General features: G+C 51.4%; 1 protein-coding gene across 1 annotated transcript in view; it reads right to left on the reverse strand.

Annotated features, from left to right (window-relative positions):
- GNG7 (G protein subunit gamma 7) overlaps positions 1-17,521 on the reverse strand; it is a 191,896-nt gene that overhangs the window by 5,433 nt on the left and 168,942 nt on the right. The window contains exon 4 of the mRNA XM_024238139.3: positions 4,327-4,444. Coding sequence (XP_024093907.1) covers positions 4,327-4,407 — 81 coding nt within the window. The 5' untranslated portion in view covers positions 4,408-4,444. The remainder of the gene's footprint in view (positions 1-4,326; positions 4,445-17,521) is intronic.

A 17,521-nucleotide genomic window follows, 5' to 3' on the forward strand; every position in this document is an offset into this window, starting at 1 on the left:
TCAGGGACAGATGGACCCCGCTTTCGGAGTCCAGGACCTCATTCTCACCCCAAGGAAGGAAGGTCCTGATAGGAAAACGCTGCCTGCACATTTGACGAGCTTGAGGGAGGTTTCACAGTGACACCCGGCCAGGGGGCTGGGCCCGGTGAGGACGAGATAAGCCCGTCTCCATCTTTCTCTTGCAGCCTGAACCCCCTGATGACTCTGACTCTCTGAGGGGCTGAAGCTTCCGGTCACAGGAGGGACCCCCTGCCCCGGGCTGCTGCCAGCCCACCCCAGGCCACACGTCCGTCTCTCCTGGCCATTCCTTTGGGGGTGCCGCTGCCACTCCCCGCTTAGCTCACCCCAGCAGGGCTGGGGCTGGGGTGTCAGGTGTCCTAGGTCAAGCTAAACGGGGACACGTCCGTCTGGCCCTGGATCTCATCCCGTAACCGGTAACTGTGTCTCTGTGGGACTCAGCGACCTTTCTCTCCTCGCTTTCTCTCCTGGAAGGCGAGAGGGCGATCACGGGGAGGATTAGATGTGGCAGAGGCGAGGGGATGATCCGAGAAGGATCGCTGTGTCGCTTCACGGAGGTGCCTTTGTTATCTGTTTTTGAGACATGGTCTCGCTCTGTCCTCCAGGCTGGAGTGCAGTGGTGCTATCATAGCTCAATGCAGCCTCCACCTCCTGGGCTCAAGTGATTCTCCCGCCTCAGCTGGGAGTACCTGAGTAGCTGGGACTACCTGAGTAGCTGGGACTACAGGAGTGAGCCACTACACCTGGCCATAATTTTTATTTTTATTATTTATTATTATTATTTTTTGAGACAGAGTCTCTGTCGGCCAGGCTGGAGTGCAGTGGTGTGATCTCGGCTCACTGCAACCTCCGCCCCCTGGGTCCAAGCCATTCTCCCGCCTCAGCCTCCTGAGTAGCTGGGATTACAGGCGCCCGCCACCACGCCAGGGTAATTTTTGTATTTTTAGTAGAGACAGCGTTTCACCATGTTGGCCAGGCTGGTCTCAAACTCCTGACCTCAGGTGGCCCGCCCACCTCGGCCTCCCAAAGTGCTGGGATTACAGGCATGAGCCACTGTGCCCGGCCTGGCCATAATTTTTAGAATAATTTTCTTGTACAGACGAGGGTCTCACTATGTTGCTCAGGCTGGTCTCAAACTCCTAGGCTCAGGCAATCCTCCCGCCTAGACCTCTGAAAGCTCTGGGGTTACAGGCATGAGCCACCTCGCCCGGCCAGTACCTCTGCTTCCCAGATCCTCCGTCCTCCTTTGGACCCCAAGGATACCTGGGACCTGGGCCCCTCAAACGGCCAGGAGCCTGTGGGACAGCTTTGGGGTCTTGCCCACCTGGGCAGCCGGGGGACGATCATGCCCACAGAGTGAGCCTGCCGGCCGCAGCCTGTGATGACTCGGACCTGGCCTGCTTTCTAGATTTCTATTTGGGAAGCAGCCCTCCTGGATGACAGAAATAGCCTCCAGACCCTGAAAGTAGCTGGCATTGTGGCTCCAGCACGTGGCTGCCTTGGCGCCACCCCCCATGCCCACTGCGCTGGGCTGGTGAGCCCCAAGATTGTCGCCGTTGAGGTTCTGTGGTTCTGGTCGCCGCGTTGGAGCTGGGGATGTAAAACCTCAGGCGGGACTGGGAGTAGGGACGGGTCAAATCCTGGCTCCCCCGAGGCCTGACATTCAAAGGGGCGGTGGGGGCCCCTCCTCAACATCAAACCGGGCAGGATGAGTCACCGCCCTCCGCCCGGGCTGGGGGCTGGCACCCACTCATAAAAGGAAAACCACTTCAACCAGGGCTTTCTCATTCTTCAGCCCGAAGGAATGCTTTGAATGCTCAGGTCTGTCCTCAGCAGTCAGATTTCTGGAACATTCAGACACCTGTGGGAGGCAGACCCCTCCCCTCCTGGCTGGATCCCGGCCGGTGGCAGCGTGATGGGGTCTGGGAGGGCTCAGAGCTGCGCTGGAGGGAGGCTCACCGGCCGATCAGAACCGTTTTTGACTCCTGTGCCACCTGGCCAGCAGGGATGACTCTGTCCGTGCCCCGGCTGGGAGCAAAGCAAGGGCCAGGCACCCCTTCCTAATAAATTCCCGTGGCAAATAATGACAAGCTGGTGACAGGTGCTGGAGAGCTGAGTTCTGAGTGCATACGTGGGGTGATGGCTGATTTTATGGGTGCACTAGGGCGGGCCATGGTGCCCCGGGGTTTGGTTAAATTTTTTTTTTTTTTTTTTTTTTTTTTGAGATGGAGTCTCACCCTGTCGCCCGGGGTTGGAGGGCAGTGGCGCAATCTCAGCTCACTGCAACCTCTGCCTCCCGGGTTCAAGTTATTCTCCTGACTCAGCCTCCCAAGTAGCTGGGACTATAGGCGCCTGCCACCACGCCTGGCTAATTTTTTTGTAATTTTAGTAGAGACGGGGTTTCACCATATTGGCCAGGCTGGTCTCGAACTCCTGACCTTGTGATCCGCCCACCTCAGCCTCCCAAAGTGCTGCGATTACAGGCGTGAGTCACCGTGCCTGGCCAGTTAAATGTTTTTTTAGATGTTGCTGTGACGGTTGTTTTTTCTTTTCTTTTTTTTTTTTTTTTTTGAGATAGAGTCTTGCTCTGTTGCCCAGGCTGGAGTGCAATGGCGCGATCTCGGCTCACTGCAACCTTCGCCTCCCAGAATCAAGCGATTCTCCTGCCTCAGCCTCCCAAATAGCTGGGATTACAGGCATGCACCACCATACCCAGGTAATTTTTTTTGTATTTTTAGGAGAGACGGGGTTTCACCATGTTGGCCAGGCTGGTCTCGAACCCCTGACCTCAGGTGATCTGCCCACCTCAGCTTCCCAAAGTGCTGGGATTATAAGTGTGAGCCACCACACTCAGCCTGTTTTTTATTTTGTAGAGATGGGGTCTTGCTATGTTGTTGCCCAGGCTGGAATTGAACGTCTGACCTCAAGTGATCCTCCTGCCTCGGCCTCCCAAAGTGCTGGGATTACAGGTGTGAGCCACTGTGCCTGGCATGCAAAAGTTGTTTTTTTTTTTTTTGAGACGGACTCTTGCTCTGTCGCCCAGGCTGGAGTGCAGTGGCGCGATCTCTACTCACTGCAAGCTCCACCTCCTGGGTTCACGCCATTCTCCTGCCTCAGCCTCCCGAGTAGCTGGGACTACAGGCACCTGCCACCTTGCCTGGCTAATTTTTTGTATTTTTAGTAGAGACGGGGTTTCACCCTGTTCGCCAGGATGGTCTCGATCGCCTGACCTCGTGATCCACCCGCCTCGGCCTCCCAAAGTGCTGGGATTACAGGCATGAGCCACCGCGCCTGGCCTTTTTTTTTTTTTTCCTGATGTGATTCACATTTAAATCCGTAGACTTCAAGCACAGCAGGTGACCCTCTGTAATGCAGGTGGGCCTCATCTAATCAGTTGAAGGGCTTAAGAGAAAAAGCCTGGGGTCCTCCCAGGAGGAGGGAACTCTGCCTCCAGGTGGCCTTGGGGTTCCAGCTGCAGCACCAACTCTTCCCTGGGTCTCCAGCCTGCTGGCCTGCCCTGCAGATTTCAGAACTTGCCTTAAAATCTCTCTCTCTCCACCAGGTGCAGCCTCAAGTGTGATCCTTGTAAAAAACTTCAAACGGGCCGGGCATGGTGGCTCACGCCTGGAATCCCAGCACTTTGGGAGGCCGAAGCGGGCGGATCACCTGAGGTCAGGAGTTCGAGACCAGCCTGGCCAACATGGCGAAACACCGTCTCTACTAAAAATACAAAAAATTAGCCGGGCGTGGTAGTGCATGCCTGTAATCCCAGCTATTTGGGAGGTTGAGGCAGGAGAATCGCTTGAACCCGGGAGGCAGAGGTTGCAGTGAGCCGAGATCGCGCCACTGCACTCCAGCCTGGGTGACAGATCGAGACTCCGTCTCAAACAAACAAACAAACAAACAAACAAATCCTTCAATCAACACAGAAGTGAAAAAAGTAGATAGGACATGCAGTCTCCTCCCGCCTGGGACTGTGTCTCTCAGTTTAATTTGCATCTGTCATTGCCAAGGAGCTGGACAGAGCAATGCAGATGAGGACGACAAAGTCCTCTGTCACGATGACCGTCTCCACGGGGACCCAGTGTGTTTACAAAGCACGTTACATTGCTGCACGAAGGCAGGAGATAGGTGTTAGGTCAGCTGCCTCTTTCTGCCGAGGAAACGGAGGCTCAGAGAGGTTAAGGGAGGGTCCCAAGCTCACACAGCAAGAGGCACAGTTGGGGTGCAAGGCTCTGCCCTCCTGCCCCCCATTTTTGGGGCACCCAAGGGTCTCTCCCTCCTCTTCTTGGTGCCCGTCGGGCTCACCTTGATACGCTCAATCCCGGCTTCGATGCGTAGCTGTTCCACCAGCTTCCGGGCCTGGGCTATGTTGTTAGTGGCTGACATTGTCTGCCATCAGCTCTGGGCCCCGTTGTCCAGAGAGCTGTGGGGGAAGCAGAGGGGTGTCGGTCAAAGTTCAGGTCAGGCCTCTGGGTGGCAGCAGGGGCGCCCGGCCTTGGCTCAACCTTCCTGACTCTAGGCACGGCCATTTCGCCTCTGGGTGGAGACCAGGGGCCTCCGTGTACACAGAGCTGGCACTTGTTTAACTCTCAGCATAGAGCCTGGCACGCGGTCAGCCGTCACAATCCTCTCTGAGACTTTGCGGAACGAGGGAATGAAAGGGCAAAGGCAGGCCGGGCGCGGTGGCTCACGCCTGTAATCCCAGCACTTTGGGAGGCCGAGGCAGGCGGATCATGAGGTCAGGAGATCGAGACCATCCTGGCTAACATGGTGAAACCCCGTCTCTACTAAAAAAAAAATACAAAAAAATTAGCCGGGCGTGGTGGCGGGCGCCTATAATTCCCAGCTACTCTGGAGGCTGAGGCAGGAGAATGACGTGAACCTGGGAGGTGGAGCTTGCAGTGAGTCGAGATCGCGCCACTGCACTCTAGCCTAGGCGACAGAGCAAGACTCTGTCTCAAAAAAAAAAAAAACAAAAACAAAAAAAGAAAGAAAGAAAGGGCAAAGGCAATAGGCCAGGCCCTCTGGAGAAGGAAGGACCCACGCAGGCTCCCCAGTGGCCTGCCTCAGTCCGTGGCAGGGGTTCTTGCCCTCCAGAGGACACTGGGTGATGTCTGGGGACATCTGTGGCTGTGGGGGGTGCTCCTGGCATGGCGTGGGTTGGGTGGAGGCCAGGGACGTTGCTCAGCTCCCTGCAGTGCCCAGGACGGCCCCACGCCAGGGAAGGATCCGACCGCGATATCCATAGTACCCAGGGGAGACCCTGGGTCAGGGCGGGGATCACAGCAGAACCCCTGGTGACTGTCCCCCTCCGTGTCTGGTTTTTTTTTTTTTTGAGACGGAGTCTTGCTCTGTCGCCCAGGCTGGAGTGCGGTGGCATGATCTCAGCTCACTGCAACCTCTGCCTCCCGGGTTCAAGCGATTCTCCTGCCTCAGCCTCTCGAGTAGCTGGGATTACAGGTGCTCTCCACCATACCCGGCTAATTTGTGTATTTTTAGTACAGACAGGGTTTCACCATGTTGGCCAGGCTGGTCTTGAACTCCTGACCTCAGGTGATCCACCCTCCTTGGCCTCTCAAAGTGCTGAGATGACAGGTGTGAGCCCGGCCTCTCCTTCGTGTCCTTCATATTGAACCAGTCAGGAGCCCATGCTGTTGCTTCTTGAATTCTCCTGGAAAAACCCAGGACCTCAACAGGGCAGACGATCACAGGACGCAGGGTCTCTTGGGAGTCCGTGGAATCCCCAAAGATCTCATCTGGGGGTAACTCTGCCCTCCATGGAGCACTGGGTGATGTCTGGGACATTTGTGGCTATCATGACTTGGGGGTACTCCTGGCAGGGAGTGGGTGGAGGCCAGGGATGCTGCTCAGCACCATGCAGTGCCCAAGACGGCCCCGCTCCAGGGAACGATCTAGCCCCACGTGTCAGCAGTGTCCAGCCTAGAGAAACCTGCTTAGTAGGACCCAGCGAGGGGGCTGGTGCTGATGGGAGTGGCAGGGGCAGGGGCCAGGTTCAAGAGTCCTGGGTAGCCACAGTCCCAGCTGGGCATCTGTGAGCAGTTAATTAAGCCGCACCCTGTCTCTGTCATAACTCATGGCATCGCTGTCTGTTTTGCAGAGCCAGGCAGCCGCAGAGAAGACAAGGCAGATTCCAGAGTTTTCAAAAAATGCCTACTTAGTGATAAGGAAAGGACCGTCTATGCATACCACACTGCAGGGAAATCTCCAGGGCCTGGGATGTGTAGCATGCTTCTGTTTGTGTAATGTGTTTAAGAGGACTTTTTTTAGACAGAGTCTCGTTCTGTTGCCCAGGCTGGAGTGCAATGGCACGATCTCAGCTCACTGCAACCTCCACTTCTCCAGCTCCAGCGATACTCCCACTTTGGCCTCCTGAGTAGCTGGGATTACAGGTGCATGCGCCACCATGCCTGGCTAATCTTTGTATTTTTGGTAGAGACGTGGTTTTACCATGTTGGCCAGGCTGGTCTCAAACTCCTGACCTCAAGTGATCTGCCTGTCTCGGCCTCCCAAAGTGCTGGGATTACAGGCATGAGCCACCATGCCCAGCCCAAGGACGAAATTTTAGAAATAGAGAACAGATTAGCGGCTGCCAGGGATCAGGGAGTGGCAGGGGCTGGGAGGGAGATAGGTCTCTGTATAAAAGGGCAACACAGCCAGGCACGGTGGCTCTTGCCTGTAATCCCAGCACTTTGGGAGGCTGAGATGGGAGGATCACTTGAGTCCAGGAGTTTGAGGCCAGCCTAGGCAACATAGCAAGACCCCCTCTCTACAAAAAATTAAAAAATTAGCTGGGCATGGGTAGCTCACTCCTGTGGTCCCAGCTACTTGGGAGGCTGAGGTGGGAGGATCATTTGAGCCTGGGAGGTTGAGGCCAGACTGGGCAACTTAATGAGACCCCATCTCTGAATAAATAAGTAAATAAAAGGGCAACACGAATGATCCCTGTTAGTGCCTCAACTACAGTGATGAATCCACAAGCCTACACGAGTGATAAACTCACAGAAAGCCTCACACACTCACACACTAGTGGGCACAATACGGAATACTGTGGAACCTGAGCGAGGCTGGTGGGTGTGTGACTGTCTGGCTGCGATCTTGCCCATAGCTTTACCAAATGTTACCACCAGGGACGGCCGGGGAATGACACACAGAATTCCTCTACATTCTTTGTTAGCACTGGATGTGACTCCACGGCGATCTCAATAAAAGGATCAATTAAAAAAAAAAAATCCCTTTGACACCGCCCAGCCTCCTTGGTTTCCAGCAGATGTCCCACCCCCACTTTTTGGGGGCAGAGAAGGCCCAATCTGTCTGCTCTGGAGGCAGAGCCCACGTGTGGCCACTCAGAGGGCTCTGATTCCAGAGAGCTTCAAAGCAGCCACAAAACATCCAACTCAGGGAAAACCGCCCTTGGTTGGGCTTAAAAATACCTAAATTACTCAGTGCTAAAAATACGTGCACGCAGAGAACAAACGGGCTGGCCCGACCTCCTGTTTTCCTTGGAAGGCCAGGGGGTCCTATTTGGCATCCACAGTCAGGAGTGTCCACCCAGACCCTGGGCCCCTGCTGCCCTGGGCAGCCACCCCTCGCAATTTCCATGTGAGCATCAGGCCCTGACCCGTGCTGGCTTTTCTGTTTTGGGCGAAATTTCCTGCGAGATGCTCCCTTTGGGTTGGGTAATAACCCAGGCCTGCCAGAAAGGCCAGAGAGGACTGCGCTCTGCGTGTGTGTGTGTGCGCGCGCGCGCATGTGTGTCTATGTTTATTTGCATGTACGTGAATGATGTCCATGTGACTCTACACGTGTGTGTACACGTGGTGTGCATGTCAGTGTGCACATGTGTATGTATGTGTACCTTGCGTGTGCATGTATGTGCATGTGTGTATACTGGCATTCATGAGTGTGCATATATGCATGTGTGTGCACACATATCTGCGTGTGTGTATGTGCACGTGTGTGGACACGGCACTGCATATGCGTGTGCGCACGTGTGTGGGCATGCATGTCACTGGGTGTGCGCATGTGTGTGGGCATGTGTATATGTCACTGTAGGTGCGTGGATATGTGCGTGCATGGGTGTGTACATGTGTCTGCATGTGTACATGCGTGTGCGTGTGTGTGCACACTGGCATGCATGTGGATGCTCGTGCTGAGATGCCGAGACTCAGACACAGATTGCATCACCCATGCAGTCGCCTCCCTAAGTCCCCGTCTCGGTGGTGTCACCAGCCGGCACTGACTCAGGAGCAGCCATGCCCCCAGCAGAGGACTAAGCCAACAGCAGTAGAACTGGCCACGCGCTGAGTCAGCCAGGAACGCCCCTGCCAGCTGCCTCCCTGCAGAGGCGCACGGGTGCTGGGCACCCCGACGTGAATGAGCTTGCCTAGGGGCCCGGGGCCCGGGGAAGCTGTGGGAGGGGCGGGAGCAGGCAGCTGCAGGGGCAGGGCCAGGTGGTCAAAGATGCACACAGTCCCCGCGGCACCGTCCTGAGGGTCGGGCTCTGCCTCGGTGCACAGGCCCCTCCCTGCAGGCAGGCAAGGCTGCAGGCGAGGCTCTCCAAAAATAAAACTGAAGAGGGACGCCGCCCGGCCCCGCGCTGGCCTCCTAGCAAAAGGCTCATAGCCACACCCGAGTCTAGGCCCGCCTCGTGCAGAAAAATCCCACTCGCGCCTGAAAGTCAAGAAGGATGAGGGTACCCCCCACCCCAGGACATAGTGGAAATCTGTGGTCGCTCAAGGAAGGATGACCAGCCCCGAAACAGAGCAGACCTGAGCAGACACGAGGCTCCAGTGCACACAAGGGCTGAACAAAACCGCAGGAGAGGAGCTGGCAGCACCGGCAGGGAGGGAGATGGGACCACAGGGACCCCCAGGGAGCGGCCGCCCTCTAACCCCTTGCTCCGGCAGTTATCCCGAGGGAAAAAAACGAAAAGAAATAAAAAGCTACATATAGAAAGGCGTTTATAATCGTGTTATGTGAAAGAGTGAAAAGTTGGAATGAAACCAAGTGCTCTGCCTCTTTTGTTTTTTGTTTTTGAGACGGAGTCTCGCTCTGTCGCCCCCGGCTGGGGTGCAGTGGTGCGATCTCAGCTCACTGCAACCTCCGCCTCCCGGGTTCAAGCGATTCTCCTGCCTCAACCTCCCGAGTGGCTGGGATTACAGGTGCCTGCCACCATGCCAATTTTTTTTTTTTTTTTTTGAGACAGAGTCTGGCTCTGTCGCCCAGGCTGGAGTGCAGTGGTGCGATCTCTGCTCACTGCAACCTCCGCCTCCTGGGTTCACGCCATTCTCCTGCCTCAGCCTCCCAAGTAGCTGAGACTACAGGCGCCCGCCACCATGCCCGGCTAATTTTTTATATTTTTAGTAGAGACGGGGTTTCACCGTATTAGCCAGGATGGTCTCGATCTCCTGATCTTGTGATCCGCCTGCCTCGGCCTCCCAGAGTGCTGGGATTAAAGGCGTGAGCCACTGCGCCTGGCAAATTTTTGTATTTTTAATAGAGACATGGTTTCACCATGTTGGCCAGGCTGGTCTCAAACTCCTGACCTCAGGTGATCCACCCGCCTCGACCTCCCAAAGTGCTGGGATTACAGGCGTGAGCCACTGCACCCGGCCTACTATTAGTTTATAATATAAACTTATATTATATTATATTATAGTATAATATTGTACATTTATTACATATTTATATATTTCATTATATATTTATGTTTACTCATATATTTATATTTATACTCATATTTATGTCATTTATCATGCATTTATTACGTACTTGAAGATTCATTCACTATATATTCATATCAGTTTTGTATTACTAATATATAGCTTTATTAGTATTTAGTATTTGTATTATATACTTATTGCATACATATTTGTATATTTATTCATCATTTATATAATTTATGCATTATTAATGATCTAGTTTGATTTCTATTTTGACATTTACATGGTTTGCTATTGATTTTATATTTGTATTTAAAATATATTTAGATTACTATTTTATATCTGTATATATGTATTCATTATATAGTTATATAATCTGTTATAGGTTTATTGAATATCGTTTATCTTAACTTTTTTTTTTGAGAGGGAGTCTTGCTCTGTCCCCCAGGCTGGAGTGCAGTGGCACAATCTCGGCTCACTGCAACCTCCGCCTCCTGGGTTCAAGAGATTCTCCTGCCTCAGCCTACCGAGTAGCTGGGACTACAGGTGCCCGCCACCACGCCCGGCTAATTTTTGTATTTGTAGTAGAGACGGGGTTTCACCATATTGGTCAGGCTGGTCTCAAACTCCTGACCTAGTGATCCACCCGCCTCGGCCTCCCAAAGTGCTGGGATTACAGGCGTTAGCCACTGCTCCCGGCCCTATCTTAACTTTTCATTTTGAAGTAATTATGGACTCAGGCAGTTGCAAACATAGTCCAGGGAGCCCCACATACCCTCTCCCGGTCCCCTCCAGGGCGACGTCACCTGTGACTATGAGACAGTATCAGAACCGGGACTCTGAGGTCAGCCCAATGCTGTGTCTCACTCAGATGGCACCACTCCTCCCGGCCCTCATCTGGGGGTGCAGAGGGAGTTTTGGTGTCGTGCATCCCTCCAGGAAGGTGGCCTGGGTTCCAGCCTGGGGGCATCGCCCCTCTGGAGCTGTGCCCCCGCCCACGGGCCTGTCCCCACTGGGAGGAGGAGAGGAGGTGTGGCCTAAACGTTTGCTGAGCAGATGGCTGGGCAGACAAAGACCCAAAACTGCAACAAAATTGACAGTGGTGTCAGTAAAGAGAGACACAGCCTAGGGCCCCAGTCTGCAAAGCTGGCTGAACTCCGAAGTTCATAAAATCCTAAAGAGACCTGATCTATACTGGGAAGTTTAACTCACTCCAGTACAGGCCCTCGCCCTCTGGCTGGATCCTTCTCTGGGGTGGGGCCGTCCTGGGCACTGCAGGGTGCTGGGCAGCATCCCTGGTCTCCACCCACTCCATGCCAGGAACCCCCCCCCCCAGTGCACCCACAGTCATGACAAGCACAAATGTCCCCAGACTTCGACAGGTGTCGGGGGAAAAATTTAGGCCTTTATGGAACGCCCTTATCAGGAGAAATCCTGCAGCTCAGAGTGGTTCCCTTAGGAAAAATGCAAAGAGTTTGAACCCAGCTGACTGAAGGCCCCAAGAAATAAATGGTACTATGAAAATATGCTGGGCGTGGTGGCTCACGCCTGTAATCCCAGAACTTTGGGAGGTTGAGGCGGGTGGGTCATTTGAGGTCAGGAGTTCAAGACCAGCCTGGCCAACATGGTGAAACCCCGTGTCTGCTAAAAATACAAAAAAATGAGCCAGGCATGGTAGCGCGTGCCTATAATTCTAGCTACTCGGGAGGCTGAGGCATGAGAATCGCTTGAACCCAGGAGGTGGAGGTTGCAGTGAGCCGAGATCGCGCCGGTGACAGATCGAGACCCTGTCTTAAAAAAAAAAAAAAAAAGGCCGGGCGGGTGGCTCACACCTGCAATCCCAGCACTTTGGGAGACCAAGGTGGGCAGACCACGAGGTCAGGAGATCGAGACCATCCTGGCTAACACGGTGAAACCCCGTCTCTACTAAAAAAAAAAAAATACAAAAAAATTAGCCAGGCATGGTGGCGGGTGCCTGTAGTCCCAGCTACTCGGGAGGCTGAGGCAGGAGAATGGTCTCAAAAAAAAAAGAAAAAAGTAAATAGAGGGGTGTTTCCAAAAGGGCTTTAATTTTATTAGCATCCCAGAATGCTTTGTGACTAGGAGAGGCCCCACAGGGCGGGAGTCTTCCCCGAAATGTGAGCCCCATTGCATTTGAAGGGAGTGAGACCACAGCTCCCATAGAGGAGGGAACTCTGGAAGGTGCTAGGCCAGAAATCTGCCCTGGCTCTACCAAGCTGTGTGGCCTTGGGAAAGTTGCCTTCCCTCTCTGAGCCCCAGTGACCTCTGTTGGAATTCTCAGAGGGACACTCTCATCTCTGTACCAGGCCTGGCCCCCAGGTTCCTGTGCCAGGAAACAGGGGTTCCAGAGTCTGGCAGGCAGGAAGAGGACCCTCTTCTAGGGACCTGTGGCAGCTGCCAAATATAAACACAGCTGCTGGAAAGACAAGGTGGCTGGAACATCCTGCACCCAGCGAATGTGGAAGGGCCGGTTTGCCCGGAGCTCTTGAGAAATCTCACTCCCCGTGGACTTGCACCCTGTCGCCACTCCCCTGACCTGCCCTGAGGCTGGGGTGCAGCAGGGAATTGTAACAGTGCCCCCGGCCCTGGAGAGACCTGGGCAGAGCTGGAAGCTGATCATATTAAAAATCAGAGTGGATTGGATTCAGGATAGAGCCACAAACTGGGAGTCCTGAAATTACCCATTTTTGTGTTGGTGGGTTTTTTTGTTTGTTTGTTTGTTTTTTGGAGATGAGGGCTCACTCTGTCGCCCAGGCTGGAGTGCAATGGCACCATCTCGGCTCACTGCAACCCCTACCTCCCGGGTTCAAGCAATTCTTCTGCCTCAGCCTCCTGAGTAGCTGGGATTATAAGCATGTGCAACTACGCCCGGCTAATTTTTGTATTATTAGTGGAGACGGGGTTTTGCCATGGTGGCCAGGCTGGTCTCAAACTCCTGACCTCAGGTGATCCGCCTGCCTGGGCCTCCCAAAGTGCTGGGATGACAGGCGTGAGCCACCACGCCCGGCCCATTTTTGTGTTGTTGAACTTAAAGCATGAGCTTGGGCAAATCCCTTCTTCTTTTCAGCCATAGGGTAAAGGTGAGAGGAGAGTCTTGTAAGCTCCGTGATGAGTTCCAGAAGTCCAGGGTGACCAGTCGTGCTTAGATCATTTCCGTGTCATTTATGGACTCAATGAGAGACAAAAGGGCCTCTGGGGACTGTGAGTTGCATCAGCCTCTTGCTGAATTGACAGAACATTCAGGTTTCAGGGAGAGGTGAGGTCATTGCCAGGGATCTTATTCAAGGGATAAAGGCTGACACCTGCTCCTGAAGAGGGACCACACAGTGTGTGCCTGGAAATGGAAAACCCGGGCTCGCACTCTGGCTCTGCTCCTGGTTTTTGGGTCTTGGCTTCCTCGACTGGAAGATGAGAGGGCTCCTCTCCAGGCTGAGGATGGGTCCTCATTTGTCATCCTGTGGCTCTAAGATCAAGAGGATCTAGAATATCCATGACCTCCTTCTAAACGACTTGGACTTTGGGTTAAAAATCTCTATTGGTAGATTTTGGCTTGCACAATGGTGGATTAGCTGCTAAGGACAAACCCACTCTCTTGCTGAGGTCAACTAGAAAAGCTGGACAGGGCCAGGTGTGGTGGCTTACACCTGTGATCCCAGCACTGTGGGAGGCCGAGGCGGGAGGATCACTTGAGGTCGGAAGTTTGAGACCAGCCTGGCCAACATGGTGAAATCCCGTCTCTGCTAAAAATACAAAAATTAGCTGGGCATGGTGGCACGTGCCTGTAGTCCCAGCTACTTGGGAGGCTGAGGCACAAGAATCGCTTAAACCCGGGAGGCAGAGGTTGCAGTGAGCTGAGATTGCGCCACTGCACTCCAGCCTGGGCAACAGAGAGAGATCCTGTCTCAAAAAAAGAAAAAAAAGCTGGACAGGGCTGGGTGCGGTGGCTCAAGCCTGTAATCCCAGCACTTTGGGAGGCCGAGGTGGGAGGATCACTTGAGGTCAGGAGTTTGAGACCAGCCTGGCCAACGTAGTGAAACCTCATCTCTATTAAAATACAAAAATTAGCTGGACGTGGTGGCGCTTGCCTGTAGTCCAAGCTACTCGGGAGGCTGAGGCACAACAGTCGCTTAAACCCGGGAGGCAGAGGTTGCAGTGAGCTAAGATTGCACCACTGCGCTCTAGCCTGGGTGACGACAGAGTGAGACCCTGTCTCAAAAAAGAAAGAAAAGCTGGACAGAATGTCAAAGCATCTGCTCAAGGGCCTGCAGGGCTATTAAGATAATGGAGAATTTCCAGCCAGGATTTAGGGGAGGATCAAAGGAGAGCCTGGGTTTGGGGTCACTTTTTCCTGGGGTCGGGAGGGTTTGCTGAGAGGCCGAGTGATATTTCTGTCAGCTTCACAAGGCCATAGAAATTGAGGTCCAGGGTTTCCTGAGGAGAGAAGGCTTGGTAAATTCCCCCTTGGTGTGAATTGGGACAACTTAATGTTGCACTGTAAGAGTAACGATCACAGCCGGGCGCGGTGGCTCACGCTTGGAATCCCAGCACTTTGGGAGGCCGCAGCAGGTGGATGACCTGAGGTCAGGAGTTCGAGACCAGCCTGGCCAACATGGTGAAACCCTGTCTCTACTAAAATACAAAAATTAGCTGGGCATGATGGCGAGTGCTTCTAATCCCAGCTAGTCAGGAGGCTGAGGCAAGAGAATCACTTGAATTTGGGAGACGGTGGTTGCGGTGAACCAAGATAGCGCCACTGCATTCCAGCTTTGGCAGCTGAGTGAGACTCCGTCTCAAAAAAAAAAAAAAAAAAAAAAGAGTAAAGATCAAGAGGAAGCAGACAGGTTCTTAGAGCAACTGCAGCTGAGTTTTGAATAATCTCAATCCCTGATATTGGATTAAGGTGATGCAAGATTGCTGGTGGCCCCAAATGCCTGGAAGAAGTAAACATCAATCCCCTCTGGCAGAAAACAATATGATCCCAGGCCTCAAATTATTTCTACATACAAATCCACAATACAGGCCAGGCCCGGTGGCTCACGCCTGTAATTCCAGCACTTTGGGAGGCTGAGGTGGGCAGATCACGAGGTCAGGAGATCGAGACCATCCTAGTTAACACGGTGAAACCCCGTCTCTACTAAAGATACAAAAAATTAGCCGGGCGTGGTGGTGGGCGCCCGTAGTCCCAGCTACTCCGGAGGCTGAGGCAGGAGAGTGGCGTGAACCCGGGAGGCGGAGCTTGCAGTGAGCCGAGATCGCGCTGCTGCACTCCGGCCTGGGCGATGGAGCAAGACTCTGTCCCCAAAAAAAAAAAAAAAAAAAAAAAAAAAAAAAAATGCACAATACAATGTCTGGCATGCAAGTAAAAATAACTAGACATACAAGGAGCCAGACCACATAAACAAAAATCAGCAGAAATAACCAGAACTGCCAGGTGCGGTGGCTCACGCCTATAATCCCAGCAGTTTGGGAGGCCAAGGCGGGTGGATCACGAGGTCAGGAGATCAAGACCATCCTGGCTAACATGGTGAAATCCCGTCTCTACTAAAAATACAAAAAATTAGCCGGGTGCCGTGGCACGTGCCTGTAGTCCCAGCTACCTGGGAGGCTGCGGCAGGAGAATGGCATGAACCCAGGAGGCGGAGCTTGCAGTGAGCCGAGATTGCGCCACTGCACTCCAGCCTGGGCGAAAGAGCGAGACTCCGTCTCAAAAAAAAAAAAAAAGAAAAACCAGCACTACAAAGAGACCCACAGGGTTTCCATATACTGGGAATTGACAGAGACTTTAAATTAATTGTGTTAATTACGTTCAAGGAGACAAAAAGATGAGATTGGAATCTTAGCAGCAAATTGGAACAATAGGGAGAAAAAGGAACCAGTGGATATGGAGAAAATGACAATATCTGAAAAGTAAGAACTCAATGGAAGAAATAAAAATTAGTGAACTGGAAGACAGAACAGAGAAAAATATCCAGAATGAAGCAAGAAGACACAAAGGGAAAGAAACTACAGAAGAAAGAGCAAAAGACATAGAAGATGCAGTGACGTATAATATACATGTTATTGGAACACCAGAAGGAAGAGAGAGAGAATGAAGCAGGAACAATCTTTGAAGAGATAATGACCAATAACTTTCTAAAACTGATAAAAAGACCTCAAGCCACAGATTTCAGAATCCCTAGAACCTCAGGCAAAAGAAACGTCCTAAAAAGTGGCAGAGAAATGGCCAGTAAGCACATGAAATGGTGTCTAATGATTAGTCATCACGGAAATATGAGTTAAAGCCATCAAGAGAGGCTGCCTCTCAACCACTAGAGTGGCAAAAATTTAAAAGACTGACAACACTAAATATTTGGGAGGATGTAGAAGAGCTGGATGCATCATCCATTACTGACGGGAATGTGAAATAGTACAACCACCATGGAAAATGGTTTAGCAGTTTCTTATAAGGCTGAACACATACCTCACCTATGACCCAGCAATTCCACTCCTAGGGATTTACTCAAGATAAATAAAAACACGTCTCCATAAAAGGACTTGTATGAGATGTTCATAAGCTTTTACTCATAATAGCAAAACCTGGAAACAACCCAAATGCCTGTCAACGAGAGAATAAACAAGCCATGGCATTTCACACAATGAAATATGGTTGCACATAAAAAAGAATAAACTATTGAGAGATCAAGCAACGTGTATGATTCTCAAAAATATAAATATATTCTCAAAAATATAAAAATAATAAATTATTCAATATTCAATATTAATATTAGATATTTAAAAAATAAATGATTCTCAAAAATAAAAAAAGTAAAGCAACAGAAGCTGGATATTAGAGATGCTATTATATAATTCCATTTATATAAAGTTCAAGAATAGGCAAAACTGTGGTGATAGAAATGAAAACAGAGGTTGCTGCCTCTGGCCAGGGTGTTGGCTAGAAAGGGCCATGAAATAACTTCTAGGGTGATGGCAATGTTCTCTATGTTGGTTGAGCTGTTGGCATACACAGGTGTACACATTTGCTAAAATCCATCAAACTGTATCTTTAAGATCTGTTCATCTTACTGTATTTGAATTGGACTTTGATAAAATCAGTTAATTACAAACAAAAATCAACAAACAAAAGTTGCCACAGGAAAAAACAGCAGCAATTAGGTGGACCCAGTGAAAATATCCTTTAAGAATCAGGGGGAAATAAGGGCATTTTCAGATAAACAAAACCAGACCTTCTCACCAACAGACTTGCCTTTTAAAAGGTAAAACTACAGAAAGATAATTCCAGATGAAAGGTAGAAAATGCAGGAAGAAGTGAAAAACAATAAAATTGTTGCAGAGAGGAAAGAGCTTGATAAAATAATTCTAAAATTCCAGTGGAAAGATCAACAGGAAGTGAAAAACTCTGTAAAAGCCTTAGAACAAACACACATGAATCATATCAGCCTTCAGCTCAGTCCTCACCTCCAACCAACCCACAACAGAAGATGTTCTATGCTTCTGCCTTCACATTTTTATTATACGATTTTTATTATATTATTTTGGTCATTGGATTCCAGTGATAGGAGTTATAAATATTACTTCAGGAGTTTACTAGTGATACATTAATTGAATTTTGCAATTCTACACACACACAAAATGAAGTCAGCATCTGAAAATATATATATACATCCCCATCCGCTGTGACTGGTCCAATGTTAGCGTGATAAGACTCAATGCCAGCTGTCCCCAGAGACTTTTCTTCAGTCCAGCCAGCCCCTCCTTGGATGTCCACTTCAGCAGTGCTCTGCAGCCTCAGGCAGATC

This window comes from Pongo abelii, chromosome 20 (genome assembly GCF_028885655.2).
Source record: "Pongo abelii isolate AG06213 chromosome 20, NHGRI_mPonAbe1-v2.0_pri, whole genome shotgun sequence".
In the NCBI taxonomy this organism is placed as follows: domain Eukaryota; kingdom Metazoa; phylum Chordata; class Mammalia; order Primates; family Hominidae; genus Pongo; species Pongo abelii.